The 22938-nt window shown below is 38.1% G+C and overlaps 1 protein-coding gene across 1 annotated transcript in view; it reads right to left on the bottom strand.

Moving 5' to 3' along the window:
- Window positions 1-22938, bottom strand: part of PKD1L1 (polycystin 1 like 1, transient receptor potential channel interacting) — a gene marked incomplete at its 5' end in the record, with an annotated part of 209426 nt that overhangs the window by 43465 nt on the left and 143023 nt on the right. Inside the window, 9 exon segments of the mRNA XM_089669435.1 lie at window positions 1357-1440; window positions 4456-4579; window positions 7785-7895; window positions 9566-9684; window positions 9934-10104; window positions 15479-15563; window positions 16993-17125; window positions 18300-18486; window positions 20376-20555. Of these exon segments, the coding sequence (XP_089525561.1) occupies window positions 1357-1440; window positions 4456-4579; window positions 7785-7895; window positions 9566-9684; window positions 9934-10104; window positions 15479-15563; window positions 16993-17125; window positions 18300-18486; window positions 20376-20555 (1194 nt within the window).

Genomic DNA, 22938 nt, shown 5'->3' on the forward strand with positions numbered 1-22938 from the left:
CCTCACGGAACAGCCAGAAGTTTACCACATCATTGTGAATTCTACAGTTTTGAAGTACCCTTTGATTACAGGACTTCTTATATTTATTTACACTATGAACTGACAAGCTTTATGAATATGCACTGTTTATGGTCATTTTCACTATTATAATTCCAGCGCTGCATTTTTGATTTTTATTTAAAACAAAGCTATTGCTCATGTGGGTGGGGCAACTGTGTTTCCATAATTTAAACGGATTTGACAAGACAATGTCCTCTAGGAATTTACTTGTTTATGCAATGGATAGTAAACAGCATAGCAATGTATTTGTTATCACAAAGTATGGACAGTAAAGTACAGTTATGTAACAAGGCAGTTAAATTATGACAAAACTTACAAGTGGCAATATGCTCAAGGATTGCGCCTTTAAACTGGTTTCCATAGGATTACACTGTCCCAGATAGAGTGCTGTGCTGGAGATGTAGGCTGCAAGGATGTGGCAGTCCAGGTGCAGGGTGGACAACAGGGTCCTGCCAAACTCCAGTAGAAAACAGGGCTACTCTGGACTGTTCCCATTCTGTCCCTGCTTGTCAGTAACCTTTTTCTGTGCTAAGTCTGTGTGATTCGACAGCTAATCTCTTCCTAACCAGTGTGTACCTGTCCTTATCTAAATATTCCCCACACTGCAGGCCACGCCGAAACTCATCATGACTTCTCTGGGTCCAAAATGGCTGGCCAAATCTCAGGAGCTCATTGGGCCCAATCAGACACAGGCTCCCCCAAGTCCTCTGCAAGGTTCCCCTAGAGCAGTGTTTCTCAACTCCAGTCCTCATGGACCCCCAACAGGTCATGTTTTCAGGATTTCCATTATTTTGCACAGGTGATTTGATCAGTTTCACTGCCTTAGTAATTACCACAGCTGTTTCATCTGAGGGAAATCCTGAAAACATGACCTGTTGGGGGTCCATGAGGACTGGAGTTGAGAAACACTGCCCTAGAGCCAGAGGTAGGCATCAATCATGTGATCGCTGTGGTTAGGTCCAGCAGATAACCAGGAAGAGAGTAATCTGTGGATCACCAGCTCACTCTCTGTGCTGACACTTAAATGACAATACTACTCAGTGGGGCAATGCTGGCTGCACCTTCCCCTTCCACAATCATACCATCAGTCAGGTACAGTATATATTTTCTTTATTCAGTTACAACTAGGAAATATTATGTGGCTCTTAGTAGGCAACAGCTCAGCATCTTAACATTTTAAATCATCTGCTATACATCTTCTGCTGTGGGGAAACTCATTCAATGGTCTCAACCAAAATATTGCAATTCTACAAGCAGTTCACAGCTGTGTGTAATGCTTCAATTTTTTGTTCTTACCATTTGGGTAGATCTATGTGTAGATTTAAATTTTCTAATAATAGGGGCTCCTGTAAGAAAAAAGTTCCCTTCTACTGGTCCAGCCTGCAAAAGACAAACAAATACATTTTAAAAATCCAGCAGACACAAAACAAGATGATTGGGCATAATACATTTAGTTATTTCTATGTATAGTGTTCAATTTTCTAATAATAAAAACTCCTGTATGAAAAAAGTTTATAAAAAAATAAGGTCGCTGAGTGCTGCTGAAACCTCAACCTAAACCCCAGATCCACTATGTGATGTGCTGTCCTAAGGACTGTACTATGGGCACAGTGGAAAGGATTTACCAAAGGCAAATAGACTGTTCACTTTGCAAGGGAAGTTGCAATGCACATGGGAATTTTCCCAAGAGCTTAATGAATGAGATAAAACTCTGCAGAAATCCATCATCAAATCATGTGCAAGCAAAAAAAGCTGTGTTTTTTTTTAAATTTTCCTTGCATGTCATTGGATATTCCTTGCAAAGTAAAATTTTATCTCATTCACCAAGCTCTGTGGAAATTTCCCTTGCAAAGTCAACATTCTGTTTGCCTTTAGTAAATCAACCGCTACCTTTTGACAAGTACCAATGGAACAACCATATGCAATATTAATTCCCACACTTGCCCTTTTCAAGTAGGGCTACAGATTTCTTAAGCCTCATTCTGAGCATGAGAAGTTGCTAGTACGTGCTTGGTGTTGCCAGGATAAAATCTAGTATATGTATGGTACTGAACTGGTTTTATTAAAAGGATAGTGAACTTGCTCATCAGGCAAATTGTAGAAAGATAAAATAGCAACAAACATTTTAGAGTTTTTACAAACGTAGTTGCTTGCAGTGAATTTTTTTTTGGGCATAGAGAACCTTTTCGCTATGTTCATATGAGGAGAGATTTTCTCTCTTCCTGTTGTGTCTCAAGGTCAGGAAGTGAAAGTCTACCCCCAAAAATACTGACAGGAGTTTTAACCATTCCCTATGCTGTTCATAGCTAACAAAAATTGTGTATAGATATATTTTAACTCTGAAACTCCAACTGCCTGCTTCTTAACCTCCCTAGTGGTCTGATTATGTACATATTTCTGTGCTCAAAGCGGTACATTTTTTTGCATGGAAATATGTATTTTTTTTATTGTAGGCCTGTAATTTTTAGGAATAACTCACTGAAATCTGTCCGAACAAGAGTCTAGTAAACATCCCGGGTAGGATAAAACTTGAAACACGAAATCATAAATTATAATTTAATAAATAATCATAAAAAATAATAATAATACATTTAATTCAATAATATAATCAAACCAAAAACACTGAAATTTGAAATATAGCGCCAAGTTCGCACATCACTGAGCAAAGTCGCAAAATCGTTTTTAGTGTCTGACGAATTTCCCCCACAAATCATTATCACTCAATTCAATTATCACTCAATTTACTATTGATGTTGTCTAGCCGGTCTAAAACCGCTTTTGACCTAAAGGGACGCTTTTTGGACGCCATGGATGTTCCTCAGTTTCCAGGCAGAAAGAACGGTAAAAATGCAGGCAGGGCACAGGACAAAGCACTCGGGACAAAATGTATGTGAAATGGTTTGATACAGTAATGTTTTACTATGTGATTTTAGTGATTTTAGTTAATGTCACTTTTTGTCATTTTCAAATTTACCGCCGTTCCGTCCCCCGTACGTCCCGACGCTCGCAGGGGACGGAACCCAGAAGACAGATGCCGGCATCCGCCGGAGGACATTACAGGGGACACTGCAAGAGGGACATCGCGGGAGCGCAGGACAAGGTAAGTGAAGAACAGATCCCGGAGCAGCGCCGCTAGGTAAGCCCGAGTGTAGCTCGGGGTTACCGCTTGTGGTACTGAAACTTTACCCCGAGCTACACTCGGGAATACCGCCAGGGAGGTAGGTACTCCGGTTTCTTCCCACACTCCAAAGACATGCTGGTAGGTTAAAGTGTTACTAAACCCAGGACCCTCAATTTACTCTATCTGGATTCCCACAGTACACACAACATAGAAATGCAATTATTTTAGTAAATATAAACTGCTAAATGCCTTTTTTCAACAGCAGTATATAGTAGTCTTGTGACTTCTATCAGTGCCCAGCAGAGCACTGGTTAAAGCTTGTAGGAGGAGTTTTCATTCTCCTGTAGGAAGCTGTAGGACCCCTGACCTTTGTCTGGAGAGTGCTGATTGGCTCTGTGCTGATCACATGCACTCTCCCAAGAAAAAAAAAAATCTCTAGCAATACACACCACATTGAGTATGTGCAGCTTGCCCCCGAGCCTCTGTTCTATCAGGAGATATTTAGGAGACACTGGAAGAAGGGGAGGATCAGAGAAGTCAGGATTAAACATCCTTTTTACACAATGTGGAGGATTAACCCCTTAGGTTCCACAGTGAGTATAACAAGCATGCTTTACTACATATACAGGCTGATTTTTGTGCCATGTATTGTCCCCCCTATTGTACAGCGCTGAGCAAACCCTTTGGCGCTATATAAACTCGATGTAATAATAATAATTTTTACTGCTGTGGGTTTATTAACACTTTATTTTGCCCTAGTATGTGTATGTATGAATGTATGCACTGCGTAAATTGATGGCGCTATAGAATACTTTTAGAAATAGTTTTATTATTTCTGTCTGTGTTACTGTTCATGAGTTCCCATCACTTCCTTTCTGGTAAAATACTGTCGGCAAGGCAAGAAGTAGGGTTACATTTTTCTAAAGAAGCCCTAGATAAAGGAAGAAACCTAACAGAAGTTCTAACCCTTTCCCACTCTAACTAAAATCACATTTTTGGCTGGAAATACACTTTAACATAAGTCAGTTTTCTATCACAAGAAATTGCAGAAGTGGGAAACATCTCATCTGTGTTAAACCAATGTAATCCATTCTGTCTAGCAGACGCTATTGCAGTAAATGCCTAACATCCCTTTATCACAAACATGATAAAACCAGGCAGAAAAGATATACCCCTTTTATAATTATATTTGATCACCTATTTAGTTTGACGCATTTGTGTACAATTATATGGATAAACCTTGCAAGACTGTTGAAGGCTAATGACTATTTTACCTCTCTTTTTGAATATATTTCATTCTGTGAACTATTCCAATATAGACGGTCAAATAATACATTAAAGCTCCAGTTCCACCACTGATCTTCTGTTTTGATTTCATTAAATAATTGTACAGGATTTCTGAGTTGAAACAAAAGTCAAAATCTTTATGAGTAAGTCAACAAATAAATATATTAAATCCTAACCCTTTTTTTTTATAAAGCACAACAAAAATTATTTCAGCCAGTCAGATTCAAACTTTCATTAGTTACCGGACATTATTATTAACCTTACACAAGATGGGGTGTATGAAATAACAAGTAGACTGGCTCCGAAACCTGGGATAGCATCATTTGTTTTTATTATTATATTCAAGCACATAACAGATTAGTTATATTAAAATGTCAGGATTGCTTTTAGATTTAGCCTGATCTTTTTGTAAAGGACCAGCAAGACTATCTTTACTACTTTTTTAATCAAATAATTTACAATTAATTCATGGTAATGGATTATTGGGCCAAGTGAGCCAGAAGATACAAAGGGAAAGGAAAATGACCAGTCTTATCATCTCTATAGATCCGTAAAATAAGTACTATTTAAATTATTAAATTAAAAAAAAAAAAACTTTTTTTAAATTTAATAATTTAAATTTAGGAAAATCATACACATTTTACAATTTTTTTTTATACTTGATATTCTTATCAACATTTTTATCTAGTATCCTATAGCATTACTAGTATAAGTAAAACATTTGTATGAACACAGTTATTACCTTTTGTACCACTAGCCCCTGCCTCTTAGATTGTAAGCTCCTAGGAGCAGGGCCCTCCTAACCCTCTTGTATTGAACTGTATTGTTGCTGTAATGTCTCCTTTTATATTGTAAAGCGCTGAGCAAACTGTTAGCGCTATTTAAATCCTGTATAATAATAATAACATCTGTGTGAGAATTTTCATCAGTACATTCCATGACAATCTAAATGTCATTTGAAAATATTTTAAAAAGTTTTCTTTTAACATATGATTGTGGCATGAATGGACTTTCCCTAACGAAAAATACACTCACTCTTAGATATTTGCTCGTGAAAGAAAAATTTTCCATCCTGTTTCTTCAAATTTTTTTTGTTACTGGGGAGGCGAAAATGACCATTAATGTGGCCCCACTAATGATTATAAAATCTAACTCTTAAAGCGAAAGTTTTCAAATTAAATTCTACCAATGTATTGCCAGCTTAACTCCTGACAGTACAAAATGACATCAGCATGACAATTCTCATGCCTTATATTACAATAACTGCCAGGAATTGGGATTCCATTCTATTACACAGTTCCATATCACACACCAAATTTGTCTCTACAATGATTGCCATTCCTATTTTTACAGCTGGATTGTAAAAACATGGTACCCAAATATCACTGTTTTGTTTTTACATATCTATATATCTTTTTTAGCACCCAAACCCTACCCTATCCTACACATGTTTTTTATAAGAAGAATACAGGCAGTAAAATGGAGTTTTGGTTTTCCCTTTACTTCAACCTAGATATAGATATGTTCAAATTACGAATACAGATTGTTTCATTTTAAAGAAAGGAGGAGTGGTAAATAGTGTTGTATTTCAAATAAAACACTTGACATGAAAGTGAAATGGAAAATCAATTTTGGATGTTGGACTTTTTAACCAATTCAATATCGGGCAATTTTACATCTTCCTGCCCAGGCCATTTTTCAGGTTTCAGCGCTCTCACACTTTGAATGACAATTGCGCGGTCATACAACATTGTACCCAAACTAAAATTTTATCATTTTCTTCACACAACTAGAGCTTTCTTTTGGTGGTATTTAATCATCGCTGGGGTTTTTATTTTTTGCTAAATAACAAAAAAATACCGAATATTTTATAAAAAAAACACGTTTTTTTTGTTTCTGTTATAAAAGTTTGCAAATAAATAATTGTTCTTCATAAATTTAGGCCGAGATGTATTCTGCTACATGTCTTTGGTGAAAATAACCCAAATTAGGATGTATTTTTTAGTTTGTAGGAAAGTTATAGAGTTCATAAACTATGGTATAGATCTGAATATTGATCAATCCTGAAGTACTGACAGCCAATCTAATTTCTTGAGGTCCAAGAATGTCAGAATAGTACAGATATCCCCAAATGACCCCTTTTTGCAAAGTAGACAGTCTGACGAACTTCATAAGAGGCAAGACGAGTTTTTTGAAGTTGTATTTTTTTTGTCATGATTTTTCGGAAAATGAAAAAATTAAAAAAATTATTTTCACTATTTTTTTTTTACATACAGTCACCAGTGCAGTACAGCGTCATCATATAACTGGCATGGCGGTGATCAGGGACACTGACTGGTGACAGTATGAAAAAAAAAAATATATATATATTTATTTTTTAATATTTTAAATTTTTTATTACTTTTTTTTCTTTTTTTTAAGATTTTGTTTTCATATTTCACTATGTCCAAAGTAGTACAATGTTACCATAGTAACATTGTACTACTTTGGGGAAGTGATCATTATTTTTTTCTTTTACACAATTTGCTTTTAGCAAAGAATTACTTTGCATTAAGCAAGCATTTACCTGAATGACATCGATTCATTCAGGGTTTTTTTTTTTTTTTTGTGCTTGGCTGTGGTTTGGCCACAGCTAATCACATGACATGTGCATGTGATTAGCTGTGACCATTCACAGCTAGACACTAGTATACAATGGATGGCATGAATGAAGCCATCCATTGTATACAACTGTCATGTGACCTGCTGTGATTGGTCATAGCAGGTCACATGGTACCAGCAACGGGGGCCGGTACTCAGATCTGTCATCGGCCGTGTCCGAGGTACACGGCCGGTGACAGATCGCGCCGCTGTGCGGCTCTGCAAGAGCTTGAACTGCGCATGTGCGGGAGGACGCCATATGGCGGCCTCCCGGAAAGCTAGTATATTTTTCAGGACGCCATATGGCTATTGGCTGGGCGTCAAATGGTTAAAGATGGCTGCCACTAGGATTCCATAGTAATGGAAGTAGTGGTTGGATTTATAGCATCATCTCAGTATTTGGCCTAACTCTTCCTCTATGCACAGTAGCCCTAGAGGACAGAGATTTGAGTGCCTAACCATAGCTGAATAGTTACCAAATGCATAGCTGTCGTTCACCCAGGAAACTTGGGAGACACGCAATTTTAAAAGGTCTTCTCCCAGGTCCCCAAGAAAATATTTACAAGAACATGGTTTCTTATTTCTAAGTAACTATTTACTGAAATAGGTGCTATGCATATTATGCTGTTATGTAATTGTTCAACATTTTCTAGGTCTACAATTTACATTTACTTACCTTATAAATTCATTTCTTACTGCTTGGTTTGAAAGATATTCATTGTTTGAATACTTCCCAAATGTTATGAACACAAATACAGAAGTCATAACGATGTATGCTGTAAGCTCCCTAAAAGACATAAACCATAAAGAACATGAAAGTAGTCTTACATTTTTTACAATGTAACATACACAATTAAAACATTTTAATCAATGTACAGGTACTTTTTATGCTGGCATATTTTTAATCCAGGATACAGTAGGTTATCTGTAATGCATAATATGCTCACAGGGTTTTCACTCTTTTAATAATACTTGTTAGGAGAGATCTACTCTAACTGACTAGTGTCATTAATGTATGTTTTTTATTAGTTGATCCATCAACAACATTTATGCTGTATTATAATTTTTCATTAGGCTGCCAAGAATACCAGTACCAGGGAGGAGCCTAGCTGTGTACCTCGCGCCGTCAAGGCTGTCAGGAAGGCCGGTGGCCATCTTGGATTTCTTGGATTTCCTTAGATTGCCAGATGTGAGTGCATTTCTGTATCTACCTACTATTCAACTATATTTTAATAAAACACTGCACAATCAAGTATCTTTTCTGGCTTGTCATTCAATGAGCCCTTTAAGGTTGATTTCTGCAAACGCCTTCTGTGTCCCCATCCATTGGTCACTTATATCTGAGGAGATGTCCCTGGAGAGTGTGCGAGAGTTCTGCTAATCACCCTGTATGCTGACGTGTGTCAGATGATTGCCTTTGGTCCTATCCACATCCAGATGACCATGACGGGATAACCTTTTACACAAATGCGCATTAAGATTGCGCTTCTGGTTAGTGCATTCAAATTACCAATTTCCAGTTATCTAGTCACGGAACTCACGCAAATAAATTACTGCCTTCTTGGACTCTTAGTTACCACCCAAGTCACATGACTATATTTGTATTTATTATTGTTGCCACTATTTATTCCTCATATCTGGACGATTCACTTTGTTTACACATCTACGCCTACTGGCGCTTGCACATATTTCACTTTATTAGTTATTTTAGCGCTGCATCTTTGTTTACATATGTACTATGTTACCTAGAAAATCTTTTGAGTGGGATATAATATAAAAAAATTAGATGTGTTAATTAAAGTGGACCAAAAGTAAACATGCTATGTCCCATAGATGGCTCCATGGCAAAGCACAAATACAATACAAGATAAAGATAAAATTGGATAATAACACTTCCTGTTTAGAAGCATCCTAAGAAACTTTTTGCATTCCAGATGCATGTTGGGAGAATAATTTAGCTAATTAATTTTACAGCCCATTTCCTTAGGTTTCCAGTAAACAAGCTTCATAAAACTTTGTATGCCCTAAGCCCCCATTTTTTCCTCTGCATGCATAATTCAGCAGAAAGGATTTGAATTTTGCTGATAATTTTAGGCAAAGCACCAGAAAAGTACTGTATCTACTTATGTACCATGAATGTGTTATAATGGTGTATCCCTCCATGTTTTCATATTGAAAATGCTGTACAAGTTGTAGAATTCCAGCTTCATAATTTGTGTATTTTGGTATAAAAACACAAAAAAATTAATCAATTGTTTACAAAAATAGATAACAGAAACCTGGAAATCTTTTGTGAGCACTTAAAATACTAGTGTGACAAATGTTATTGTGCAATCACTATTATGTATGGAAAGGAGAGAATTTGTACTTTTTCCTTCCTATTTTTCTTGCTTCGCAATATTTAAAAAAAAAAAAAATTGTTACATATATGGAGCAGCTTTGACACGGTATTTTTACCTAAATATTTTTTTTATAACTGTCTTCCTTCTGACCTTGTCTCTGACTATTCTTAGCTGAGGCCGAGTGGGTGGCCGTGCCAACCTTAGGTACCGAGCTCTCTTCCGGGCAGCAAGGATCTGTTTAAAGTATACAATTAAATTTAAATTACTGTTCAAAATGTTAGGTTATTTACATCAATCATTTATACATTTGTTAAAGTTTACACCTAGTCCCCCCATTTACAACTTTTATATATTGAATAACTATAAATGAATGTTCTAAAATGTTCTCTGAATTTAGAATTTAATATACATTTAACAGAGGTGAAATATATTACTTTTCTTACCATCACTTAACAATAGATTCCCACTATTTTATTTCCATACCTTTTCAAAGTTTGATGTATCATGACTAGTCTGAGAAGATGGAGTTGTTAGATGTGGTAACTGCAAGTACTGTTCGCCAGCAATATACTTTACATCTTCACTTAATGCTTCAACAAAAAAGTCAGGTCTTTCTTTCTTCCTCCATGCTACAAAGACTGCTATAAGTAAAATCTGAAAAAAAAAACCTAGTGTTTAGGAACTAAAGTAAAAAATATTTATATTCACGCATTAACGTTTTAGCCCTGCAATCCTAATCAATGGAAAAGAAGGCTGAGCGGCTCCTTCGCTAGTCCATGAACCCCAAGTATTCCTGGAAAATTCCAGGGTATTTTCTGGTCACTTGGGCAATATGACACTTTAAGCTTGTTCTGATCCTGATCATCTCTCCACTTGTAAAAGCTCCCAAGTTAGTTTATCAGGTTACCCTGGAAGTCCAAATGTCACATTTACACCTCCAGGTATACTTTTCTGATTCAGACACTCTTTAAACTAACACATAATCTAATATCTAATCCAGAAACTTAGAGTGGTATTAAACCCAAAAACACACATGGATTTGATTGCAGCTCACCAAAGCCAGTATGTCTGTTATTTTTCAATTTGCTTTAAAAGAAAAGTATGGTTCTACTTCTCTTCTGGGCCACAAGAGTGCACATATTTCTGCACTCCTTTAACCCAGATTCAGCCAACAGCAGGCTAAAGCCTGATGTTGGCTGACATCACAGAGCCAATCCAGGCTCTGGAAGGTCTGGACATTAAGGTCAGGATGCACCCAGATGTCTGACCGGCAGCTGGTTCAGCCTCTCAGTGCACTGATGAGAGACTGAGCCAGCAACTCCCACCCCCTTAACAGCCTGGAGCTCCAGTGAGTGCTGGAGAGGCAGAGCAGAGAGCTGATGACTGACAATCACCGCTCTCTTCTCACTGAAGCTCAAGAACTGAGCAATCAACGGTCATGTGATCACTCAGTTCTTGGTCTTAGAGCCAGCAGGGGACAACTGCTGCATCAGACCAATGCTGCAGCCATATAGGTGAGTATGTATGTTTTGTTTTTTTTTATGTCCCACACTTCTGTTTAACAGACACACAAAGTTTCTGCTTGGTTAAGTTAATCAAGCTGAATATGCGTGCAGCCATATACTGCAATAAAATTCATCAAGCCCTTATATGTACAGTTATATCATAAGGGTATGCGCTACTAATAAATTATATAAATATATCTATCACCATATATAAAGTGACCAAAAAAATAAATAAATAAAATATCCAAAATCCATATAGTGTGTAAAATAAATATAGTGTCCAAAAACAATATATAAATATATCTATTAGTGTCCAAAAATAATTATCTTCAGTGACTTCATAACACTGTGAAACATCCACCACCTAAAATGATTGAATGAACTCACCAGAGCTATTTGCTGGTCAAATTATAAACTAGCAATAGCGCTTGTGCTATGGGAGCGATGAATAATGATGTCCAATTAGTAGATGTGGTAATACTAATTTATTAGTAGCGCATACCCTTATGATATAATTGTTCAATTTGCCAAATTAATTTTTTTGGTGGGAATTGCGGCTGACACATAGTTTGTTGTTAAAGTGGCGCTTTCTTCCTTTTATTATTTTGTATACCTTATATGTACAGTGTATGAGCAGAAATGAATTGTAAATACTCGTATATGCTGCCATTGTTATTTTAGCCTGTTAAAGTAGCAACAATTGTGAAAATTGCTGATATTACTGTAATTCAATGCTATATAGTATACTAAGCTTACAAAGTGAACATCTCACAGCTTGATAGTACTGAAAGTGTATTTTCACTTTTGCAGCCAACAAGGAATAATACCTACTTTATATTTGTTACATGTTCCAACTCACATAGCTTAACTTTAAAAAATATTTAAAATTACTGAAGACCTCAGTAAAATAAAGGGGTGGGCAACTACATGGCAAATGAAATTTAATGTTGTAAAATGTAAAGTAATGCACTTAAGGGCTAAAAATATGAACACAAGTTACTTGATAGGGGGAGAACCTCTGGGGGAATCCAGGATGGAAAAAGATCTGGGGGTCCAAGTAAATGACAGACTCAGCAATGGCATGCAATGCCAAGCTGCAGCAAGCAAAGCTAGCAGACTATTGCCATGCATAAAAAAGGGTATTTACTCAAGAGATAAAACTATAATCCTGCCATTTTATAAAACTTTGGTTTGGCCACATTTGGAGTATGCCATCCAGTTCTGGTCACCTCAGGGAGGATGTGCTGGAACTGGAGAGAGTCCAGAGAAGAGCAACAAAACTAATGAGGGGACTGGAGGACCTCAGTTATAAGATTGACTACAAACATTAAACTTATTCTCCCTGGGAAAGAGACGCTTACGAGGAGATATGATAGCCATATGCAAATATCTTAATGGTGATTCTAGTATAAAGAATATACTCAGGAAGTATAACAAGACAAGGGGCCACTCAATGAAATTGGAGGAGAAACAGTATAACCTTAAACTACGTAGGGGGTTTGTCACTGTCAGGGTGGTAAGGATGTGGAACTCACTTCCACAATCAGTGGTGTCAGCGAGAAGTATTGATAGTTTAAAAAAACACTTGGATGGGCTTTTTTGTGAACACAGTGTACAGAGATATTATTTTTTTAATATGAACACCCACCCACCCGCATACACGGTTGAGCTGGATGGACTGGTGTCTTTATTCAACCTTACCAAATATGTAACTATGTACCTTTTTACTTGCAGTTCTGCTTAACAATTATACCTAACATTCCACCTCTGTTTAATGTTAGGGAGGAGGCTGTTGAGTTATGTTCATCATAATGAATCCTGTCTGCACTGTGCTGTCAGATCTCATTATCAGTTGTAAACTAAATGTGCACAATGTCTGTTCTAACAAACAGCTAAAGATCTCAAGGCTTGGGTGGTACATTGTATGACAATGCATTTAAAATAACTCTCCCTCAGTCTGTCCCTTTACTGTTGTCACTATCAGGGAACCAGGCCTGAGGTTGATGGTGTGGACCATTGCTTGAGAGCATGCATAAAGACAGAGAATGAACTGTTTATGATAGAGCAAATGAAATGTTATGCATTTAGGGTTTACATGTACTAAAATACACTAAAAAGAACAAGGTGTAACAGCATAATTAATTAACTTTAATTGGAATAAAATAAAATACAGTTCAACCTAGTTTATGTCCATGTCCTTCCCCAACTATCATTAACCACCTCCCGCCCGCCATATAGTAATATGACGGGTGCAAGGTGGTTCTCTCATTCTGGGAGGACATCATATAACGTCCTCCCATTCTCACTGCGCATGCACTGCGAGTGGCGGTTGCGCTGTGTCCCTCGGATCACCGATCACGGAAAGAGCCAAAGATGTCAGCTCGGTCATGTGATCAGCTGTGTCCAATCACAGCTGATCACATGTAAACAGGGAAATGCCGGTTATCGGCATTTCTCTCCTCTCGAGCTGTCACACTGACAGAGGAGAGGAGAGCCGAGCCGTTAATCAGCTTTCCGCGGAGGGGACATGTACACTGATCATCAGGGCACTGATGATCAGTGTAGCCCCAGCAGTGCCAACTATCAGTGCCTCGTGCCAGTGCCCATCAGTGCCACATATCAGTGCCTACCAGTGCACATCAATGCCACATATCAGTGCCCACCTGAGCTGCCTTTCAGTGTCACCCATCAGTGCCAGTCAGTGCCACCTATCAATGCCAATTACTGCCACCTATCAGTGCTGCCAATCGGTGCCACCTATCAGTGCCAGTCAGTGCTGCCTATCAGTGCTGCCTATCAGTGTGCATCAGTGCTGCCTAACAGTGCCAGTCAGTGCTGCCTATTAGTGCCAGTCAGTGCTGCCTATTAGTGCCAGTCAGTGCTGCCTATCAGTGCCATGTATCAGTGCTGCCTTTCAGTGCCCATCAGTGATGCCTGTCAATGCCCATCAGTGCCACCTACCAGTGCTTCCTCATCAGTGGCCATCACTGCCACCTATCAGTGTCCATCAGTGCAGCCTATCAGTGCCCATCAGTGCAGCCTCATTAGCGTACATCAGTGAAGGAGAAAAATCACTTATTTACAAAATTTTATAACAAAAACTAAGAAAAAAATTTTTTTTTTCAAACTTTTCAGTGGTTTTTGGTTTGTTTAAGAAAAAATAAAAAATCCCAGTTGATCCCAGAGGTGATTAAATACCACCAAAATAAAGCTCTGTCACAAAAAATGATAAAAATTTCATTTGGGTACAATGTTGTATGACCGCGCAATTTTCATTCAAACTGCGACAGCGCTGAAAGCTGGAAACTGGCCAGGGCAGGAAGGAGGTATAAGTGCCCTGTAGGCTAGTGGTTAAACTAATACATACTGTATATACCCTTCATATGTTAAACCTTGTCTGGTGTGAGCTTCTCATTTATTCTCCAATACCCTTGTGGGATTTAGTAAACATGTCTTGTGAATGTTTATAGATTAAACTTCAGAAAAACCTTTGTTTAATAATGGAAAAGCCAAAATGGTGGATTTACTAAATGAAAACAGACTCTGCACTCTGCAAGTGCAGTTGCATTATTTTTCCTCAGTAAATGTAAAGGTGGTAAAGCATAATTTTGTAAATCATATCAAATCAGGTGCAAGGAAAATAAAAAAACAGCATTTTGCTTTCACATGATTGGATAGTGGAAATCAACAGAGCTTTGCAACATTCACTAAACTCTGTGGAAAATGAGTGCAACTGCACTTGCAGAATGCACAGTCTATTTGCCTTGAGTAAATCAACCCCATAAAATCTCTTTCATGATTTTATTGCTGTCCCTGAAAAGTGGTCATCAGAACAAGAAATGAGGGCAAATCTCAGTACTCACACAGTAATAAAATCATAAGAGGTTTTCATCTTTGCTCATGCTATCCAAATTAAAACATGGTCCGTCTGTTATTAGATTTGGGTACAGTGTGATACATATCAACAGGGTTGTCTTCCCTATGTGGCAATGATGGAGAGAGGTGAAAGTTATGGTCCTAACTCAATACAGAAAAGTGTTGGTCGGGGCGGACTGACCATTTGGAAACTCGGGCACTGCCCGAGGGCCCGGGGTTAGTAGGGGGCCCCATGAGATGCCCCTGGTACCTTTTTCATAGGCTTTTTTGAGTTTGGGCAAGGACACAGGGGCCCCATGATCCCCTATTGCCCGGGGGCCCCATGATCCCCTATTGCCCGGGGGCCCCATGAGTTGTCAGTCCACCCCTGGTGTTGGTCCATTTGAGGTACTGTTCTTCCCACTGACTTTTCACCCATAGAGACATGCTCCCAGGCTCATTTTAAGACCCATTTTTGCTCTCTTATAAGGCTGCCACTGGCTAGTGGCAACTATTTATCTTGTGAACAGCCATGCAGTAAATCAATAAATGAGGATGAACTGTAAATTTTGTTTACAAAGTGGTTTCCACTATAAATAATAAAGTTAAGTATATGATATTCCTTTGCTATTTCTATAAAAATATAAAAGGCATCTTAAACATCTTACCAAAAAGGGTTGCAAAATAAAAATGCAGTAGATCATAGAGAAAAAAACTGCATGCAGCCAGAGAACACACTTAGTAATGCTGAATCTGAAAATAAAAAATACATTTATAATTAGAGTTTTATTTTTTGTTGATAATTCAATATATTCTGATGCAGAGCTTGCCTTGTTTGTAGTTAGTTAGTAATGTGAAACAAAAAATGTTAAAGCTGTGAGAATGGGCTTGGTGCCATTTAAAAGCTGGGCATACACTAGTAGGATCTTGAATGAAAATTCTCAGAAAATTTTGTACAAAATTCTTGGAACATTCGAATTTCACTCAGATTTTATTTGCTTTTAATATTTGATATTGGAATGATTGGACTTTACCAAACGAAAACCACATATACTATTAGGAAAGTGTACATGCTCAAAAAAGTTTCCATCTTGTTCCTTAAAATTCTCTTGTCACTGTTGTCAAATTATTAATATAATACAGGATTTATATAGCACCAACAGTTTATGCAGCGGATCAGAGGGCCCTGCTCCTTAGAAAAGTGGTTCTCAACCTGTGAGTTGCGACCCCTTTGGGGGTCGAATAACCCTTTCACAGGGGTCCCCTAAGACCATCAGAAAACACATATTTCCGATGTGTAAAGAGCAGCTACTGTGTAGAAAGCAGCTGCTGTGTTGAAAGCAGCAGTATTGGAGGTAAAACGACACTCATGAATTATAATTACTGGGTAAATAATTTTATGGTTGGGGGTCACCACAACATGAGGAACTGTATTAAAGGGTCACGGCATTAGGAAGGTTGAGAACCACTGCCTTAGAGCTTACAAATGATAATGATCAAAAATTCTACTAGTGTATACCCAGCTTTTACCTAATGACAGGCTGGAGAGATAACATAAGAATGTGTGAAGAGCTACAGCTTTCAATAGTGGTGTCACATGCCTTTGATTATAAAGCCAATACAGCTGCCATGGAAGGATCAAAATATGACTGGTTCAGCAGTCAACCTATGGCCATTCCAGCTAGAGAGAAGTCAGTCTAACAATCTGCTTTTCTCGAAAAGGAAAGTTGGAAATTTTCCATTTGAACAGTGCATGTAGCCTAAACAATGCTGAGGAGTCCCCTTTATCAGAAGACAACAACACAGCGGGAAGGATTCCTTTATACTTTGTGTGGATAGAGGAATTTGTTTGTTTTTTTGATCAGCTCCCTGGATAATCAGTAAAAAAAAGAAAAAAAATGTTCCATCTGTGGCCAGCTTAACAAGAATTTGATTCACAAAACTGGCAGTTCAGTGATAAAATTAGAAATATTTTTGCAAATAAATTAGTGCATATACAGTATGTATTTAAGTCTGTATTTGCATATTGTGTTTTAATATTGAAAGCTGTTGCAAATGTACAATATTTATTGATTATTTTCAGGAATTGGTATCGGCTGTCAGTTTTAAAAATGAACAAAATCACTGGGACAACAAAATCTGCTGTTAAATGAATTATTCACAAGAAGGTGTAGCAATGTACCTGATTCCAATCACCACTGTTACTATTCCAAATCCCACGCTAAACACAGCACAAAGTGACCAGGCTAGATAGACACACCATGGGGGCAGGACCTTGTTCTCATTTAGAAAGGAAATGTCAAACAGTCTAAGATCTACGAAACATAAGATACAAAGAAAAACACACTAGTACAATATGCAAGCAGAAGAAATTTACTTATTGTTGGTTCCTAACAGGGGTGGACTGACAACTCCTGGTGCCCCCGGGCAGTAGGGGATCATGGGGCCCCTGTGTCCTCTCTCACACTCAAACCACACCCAAAAAAGCCTATGAAAAGTACCAGGGGCATCTCATGTTGCCCCCTACTGACCCCGGGCCCTCAGTCAGTGCCCGAGTTCCCAAATGGTCAGCCCGCCCCTGGTTCCTAAGAGCATTACACAGATAAGCATCAAGTTTTGTTTACATCTTCTTAAAAAAAATCCTCAGATATCCATATGTATTGTTGTAGATATTATTTACGTTACACTTCAGACTATTTTGAGACATTCCTAGCTAATTGATCCCATGTTTAGTATTTGTATGCTATGTCAAAATGTATCAGCTAGGGGGTGCGGGATTGTATGACTACTATGATGCTCAACGAACAGATGTCAAGTATATGCAACGACTCTCAACGTAAATTTTTTAAAATATGGGAGCCGTGGTTGCAATATGCCTTTCCCACACTCCCCCCGGCCAGTATGGGGAGGTAATGGAGTTTGGTATTGGCGTTCGGTATTGGCGCTCATAGACCCCTGCTCTTTGGTGTGTGGTTTTTTTTTTTTTTTTTTCCTTCTTCTCTTCTTCTCTCTTTTTCTGTTTGTTTTGGTGTGACAGTGGACAGCTGTCTTTAGTTGCGATAGTCAGAGTTTCACTGATGTTATTGTAACTTATGTGCCATTGATAGCCTCTGCGTGGGCATACGTTTTGCCTTGTTGGAGTTAGAGCGTTGTTTTCCCTATTATGCCTTTTTTTATCGGTGCAATTGATAGCCCCTGCGTGGGTGTGTTTTGTTGCCTCTGTTTTCTACTGTTTAAAATTAATAAAAACCATTGAAATACAAAATGTATCAGCTATGTTTTCTTGAATTTTAGGAATGTGTGGTCAAGTTTGCATCATGATTATGTTTTGATACCATTAGATTTGCTATGTAGATTGTAAACTTACGATGTTTTAACCACAAAAAGATTTGTGAAAATGTAAAATCTTCAAAACGTCTAGTGTCTGGCCAGCATAAAAGTGTTAGATTTTAAATCACTGACATCTACTTTATTTGTGTTACATTTTACCTGATGATTGTTGCACACAAGTGCCGTTTGAGCAATCCCTGATGTTTTTCAATCCAGGTGTATGACAATGACTAATATTACAACTGCAGTCATCAATTCCAGTAGAGTTCTGAGTAGGTGAGGGGCAACCACTTTTGTGTTTTCTTCTGCCATCTGTAGAGTGAATGCTTGAAGTGGAAATATCTCTCTAAAACAAACAAAAAAGGATAAGAGAATATTTCTCTGCAGTAGTGTTCAACATACAGCCACATCCACTTCCCTGTAGACAAATCACTTTAAAAGAAAGAAGATAACCAAAGCTTCTTGTAACCGTTACCACCTCTGCAACCCTTGCGGTTATGTTGTAGACTGCAGAAGTTGCTACTTTCATGGATGGATGAGATTATGTCCCAGGAGATAGCAACGTTGGTGCTTGGAAGCATTATTAATCTGTACACAGGCAAAAGCAGCAATATTAAACAAATAAACATTTTGGCTATTATGAGTGTAGGGGACATACCCTGGCTAATTGGTGGCATCCACAGCAAGTTTGTAGACGTTCTTTGTGATCCAAGCTTGATTACTTTTAATAAAAGTGAGCTGGTTTAAGCTATCTGGGAACAAACAGATGCCCTTGTGAAGTACAAATACTGCTATGCCATGTCTGACAAGGCTCTTCACTTCACATGTACAGTATATATAGTAACACCTTGCTACTATGTAATTATTCAGTGCATACAAATACCTCAAATATGTGCTGCAAACTATAAACAAAAGATACAACAAACAAATATTATTAGGTAGTGAACATAACAAAATGAGTAAATCAAGCAAAATAACACATGGAACAATAATCTGTATCCAGGGGCGGACTGACCATTCAAGCACTCGGGCAGTGCCCAAGGGTCCGGGGTCAGTAGTGGGCCCCATGAAATTCCCCTGGTACCTTTTATAGGCTTTTTTGGGTGTGCTTTGAGTGTGGGCAAGGACACAGGGGCCCCATGATCCCCTATTGCCTGGGGACCCCATGAGTTGTCAGTCCGCCCCTGTCCTTATCACTATGTGAAGTATTCAGATGTAAATAAATCCACCAATGTGTATAACTCAGTACTCCACGTGCAATCCAGCCTTCTACTGAACTAGACCTCACTGCATCAGAATGACCATCAATATAAATGTAAGTCAAAAAAGCAGTTCATAATCTCCTTCACAGAATTAATCCTGCTCCCCTCTATGGTATTGAACTCAGTATAGATGGATATCACACAGCATGCTCTTGCACCAACATATACGTGTGCAATGTTCAAAAGAGAAGATAGAGTCCAATGGTCCATCCTAAACATGCAGTAGTCATTGGGGTGTCCCCTTCTCAGATTTTCTATTTCAACCTTAAATCCTACTCACTGTCCAATAGATTAATGTGCTTTGTGTGACTGGTGCCTGTTGTCAAGCCTGTTGCAGCCTTAAAAAAGCTGTGAAATACCTTGACGAGAGGTACTGCTGTTTATCAGGCAGAAGCTAAAAGAGACTTGACTGGCAGTGGTGGAATTTCCTCCACCATAATGGATATTCCACAACTAGGCATTTTCAATGGAGACACCGCCAAAGTAATGCATTTTGAAATCCCTCTTGGATGGTGAGGGAAGATCTGCCACTTTTCCTAGAAAGCATGGATCTAAGGGGGTGGTCACCCAATAAGTATCTTTTTCTGTGACAGCATGTATGCAAGGGTCCTAACATAGGCACTGTAGCATGAAGGACATCATGTGCCATAAATGGGCTGTGGCTAAGAAAATATGTTGCCTTTGTCAATGATAGTCCATGCTTAGTGATATAGCACAAACCATTAACACCACTGTAGTAATGCTAATGAAGGATCCACGTGTTGTTTTGGCTTACTTGCAAAAACCAAGTCTGATTAGTACAGTCTTCTCATTTATTCGATAGGTGCAACTGAACATAGTCATTATATTTTATTGTGCCTATGGAAAGCCTATTGTTTCTGGCAGAATTTTAAACAAATGTTTAAAACTATGGTTTAATAACATGTAGAAAATTATTCATATTTGGATTATCATGTCTCTCACATGCCAATACCTGATATTTCTTCTTCCACGTATCATATGCCCAGTACTGGAAATGTTGCCATGCCAAACTAGATTGAAGAACAGTGTCTGCTTCTTGTATATAATGTTGATGACCTGCAGTTTGCAAAGACAGAGTAATTCAACTGTATATATCGATATACTTATTGCAATCATCATTTTCTGTTGATTCCTGTACAATGAACAATCCAAGCATTTTAGTTATTTAATCCATTGTTGTCCATTATTATTTAAAAGTGGCAACAAGCATACCAATACGTTGTATATGTGTATTATTTTTATAAATTATGGAATAAGGATCTAGGCTCTTGGTCTTGGAGACACCAGTGGTGTGCAGGAGTCACAAAACTACAAACAGAGGTTTAGTTAATTGCACCTTCCTTTAAAGTTGAGAGCTTTGAAAATCCTTTCATTGCCATGAGGATAATGGATACTCCATGGCTGTCCATCACTTTTTTAGCCAAAGATTCATCCATTACATCATGGGTGTGAAATGGTGTTTTTCTCTGACATTTGTGCTCAAGAGCATGACTGTGGATTGAGTAGAGAGACATTTGCTCTTACTGATTTCTTGAACAGTCAATGAACCTGGAAGTGTTCATGCCTTTTCCTCAGTAGTTAAAATAAATAAGTGACACAGACTTATACTGTGTGTATGCACACATAACATATACAGTATGTAGATGCAACAGATATGTACAAGTAGCAGTTGCTAATTAATGCTCCAGAACTGCACTGTTTATATCAAGTAGGAAATGTGTAGTTTATATTGTGTTTTTGTATGGTAATTAATATATTAAACCTGACCATTAGGAATGAGCCAATGGATTGGTCTGACTCCGAACCTACTTTAGCCTATTCAGTCTCCTGTTCAGTGGGAGCCATGCATCATACATAGAAGTAGTATCCATTCTTTTTTGCTTCTATCTATGGTAGCTTTCCATGGTGCACGTCTGTTGTCCTTAGGAATGACTGAAGTCATGGGGAATCCCAGCTATTTTTAAGCAAAGGGGCGGGGATAACAGTGACATCACTGACATTGGCCATGGCCATATTTTGTCAGTGATGACACCACTATCCCCTTTGTTCCTCTATATAGCGGAGGAAAGCTCGGGGAGCTGTCATTAGGCTATGTGTACAAGTTGGCGGCAATGGACATCATGATTAACAGAGGATTTACAATTAGGGGCATTTTTGGGGGATTTTTATTTTATAAAGGACGTGTCATCAACCTTGGGTAAGCTACTTTGCTGGGGGGGGGGGGGTTTGAGGGCATGTAGCCTGGTTTGGTTCAGGAATGAGGGCACACACTCACCCCACCCCCCTTCCTTACCTGGCCAGCCAGACTGCATGCTTAAATTTGAATGAAGGGTCTGGTATGGATTTTTGGAGGACCTTTTTTATTAATTGTTTTGTGTGAAGTCCCCCTTAGAATCCATACCAGATTCTAGGATTTTCTGGGAGACCTCACACATTTTTTCTTTTTTTGCACAAGATATTCCCTTAAAATCCATGTTAGAGTCAAGGGGTTTGGTATATATTTTGCGGGGGGGGGGGGTTCTACACAATTTTTTTCATTCTTACTGTAGGATGTGCTACAGCAAAAATAAAATTTGCAAAGAAAAAAAAGATACAATTTAAATTGTTCGCGAATTACATTCTTTGCCATTCTTCTTAAAAAAAACCCAACATAAACCCCCCCAAAGGTCCCCCAAATGCGCCCCTTCACAGACAGGATTAGGACAACCTCCAGGCATATTATTTATATAGAGGAAGTAGACATTTTTAGTTTTTCACTTTAAGTATGGTGGCTGTCAGAATACAATAGCTGTAGCATAAGATTTGTCCATCTGTGCTGAATAGTGTGAATAAAGGAATCCTTTAGATTTTTTTCATTCAGTCTACAGCCTGAATGAAAAAATCTATGGGGTTGATTTACTAAAGGCAAATGGGCTGTGCACTTCAAGTGCACTTGGAATTGTACTGCAAATGCACTGAAAGTACAGTTAATCTAGATCTTAGGGGAACATGAAAGGAAAATAAAAAAACAACTTTTTTGTTTGCACATGATTGGATAAAAGAAATCAGCAGAGCTTCACCTCATTTCAGAGCTTCCCCTTGGATTTAAAGCAACTGCACTTGCAGTGCACAGTATATTTATCTTTAGTACATCAACCCTAATGTGTTTATGAGCAGCCTTAGGCACATTTGTAGGTGTACAATGGGATATACAAAATAAGATTATCATTTTGTAATCCTTATTCTTTCTATTCTGACAAAATATTGTATATGTCTTCAGTGAGATATCTTTAAGTATGTCAATTTTATTGATACATGTGCCAAAAGTAAAAACTGGTAAAGCCATATGTGGTGTGCAATAATAGAGTTTTCCTATGGCATTAAAATGGTTTTATTATTCTCACCTTCATGGCAGTTCATATTAAAAACCTTAATCTTAGAATGGTCTTCTCTGAGATATTTATTCACCTTCTACAAGGGAAAGAAGAAGAAACATTTGTGAATGTGAGTCTGCTACAGCAAAAGATGTTAGATTG

This window comes from Staurois parvus, unplaced genomic scaffold (assembly GCF_062004578.1).
Source record: "Staurois parvus isolate SC_StPar_1 unplaced genomic scaffold, SC_StPar_1.0 ptg000077l, whole genome shotgun sequence".
Classification (NCBI taxonomy): Eukaryota; Metazoa; Chordata; class Amphibia; order Anura; family Ranidae; genus Staurois; species Staurois parvus.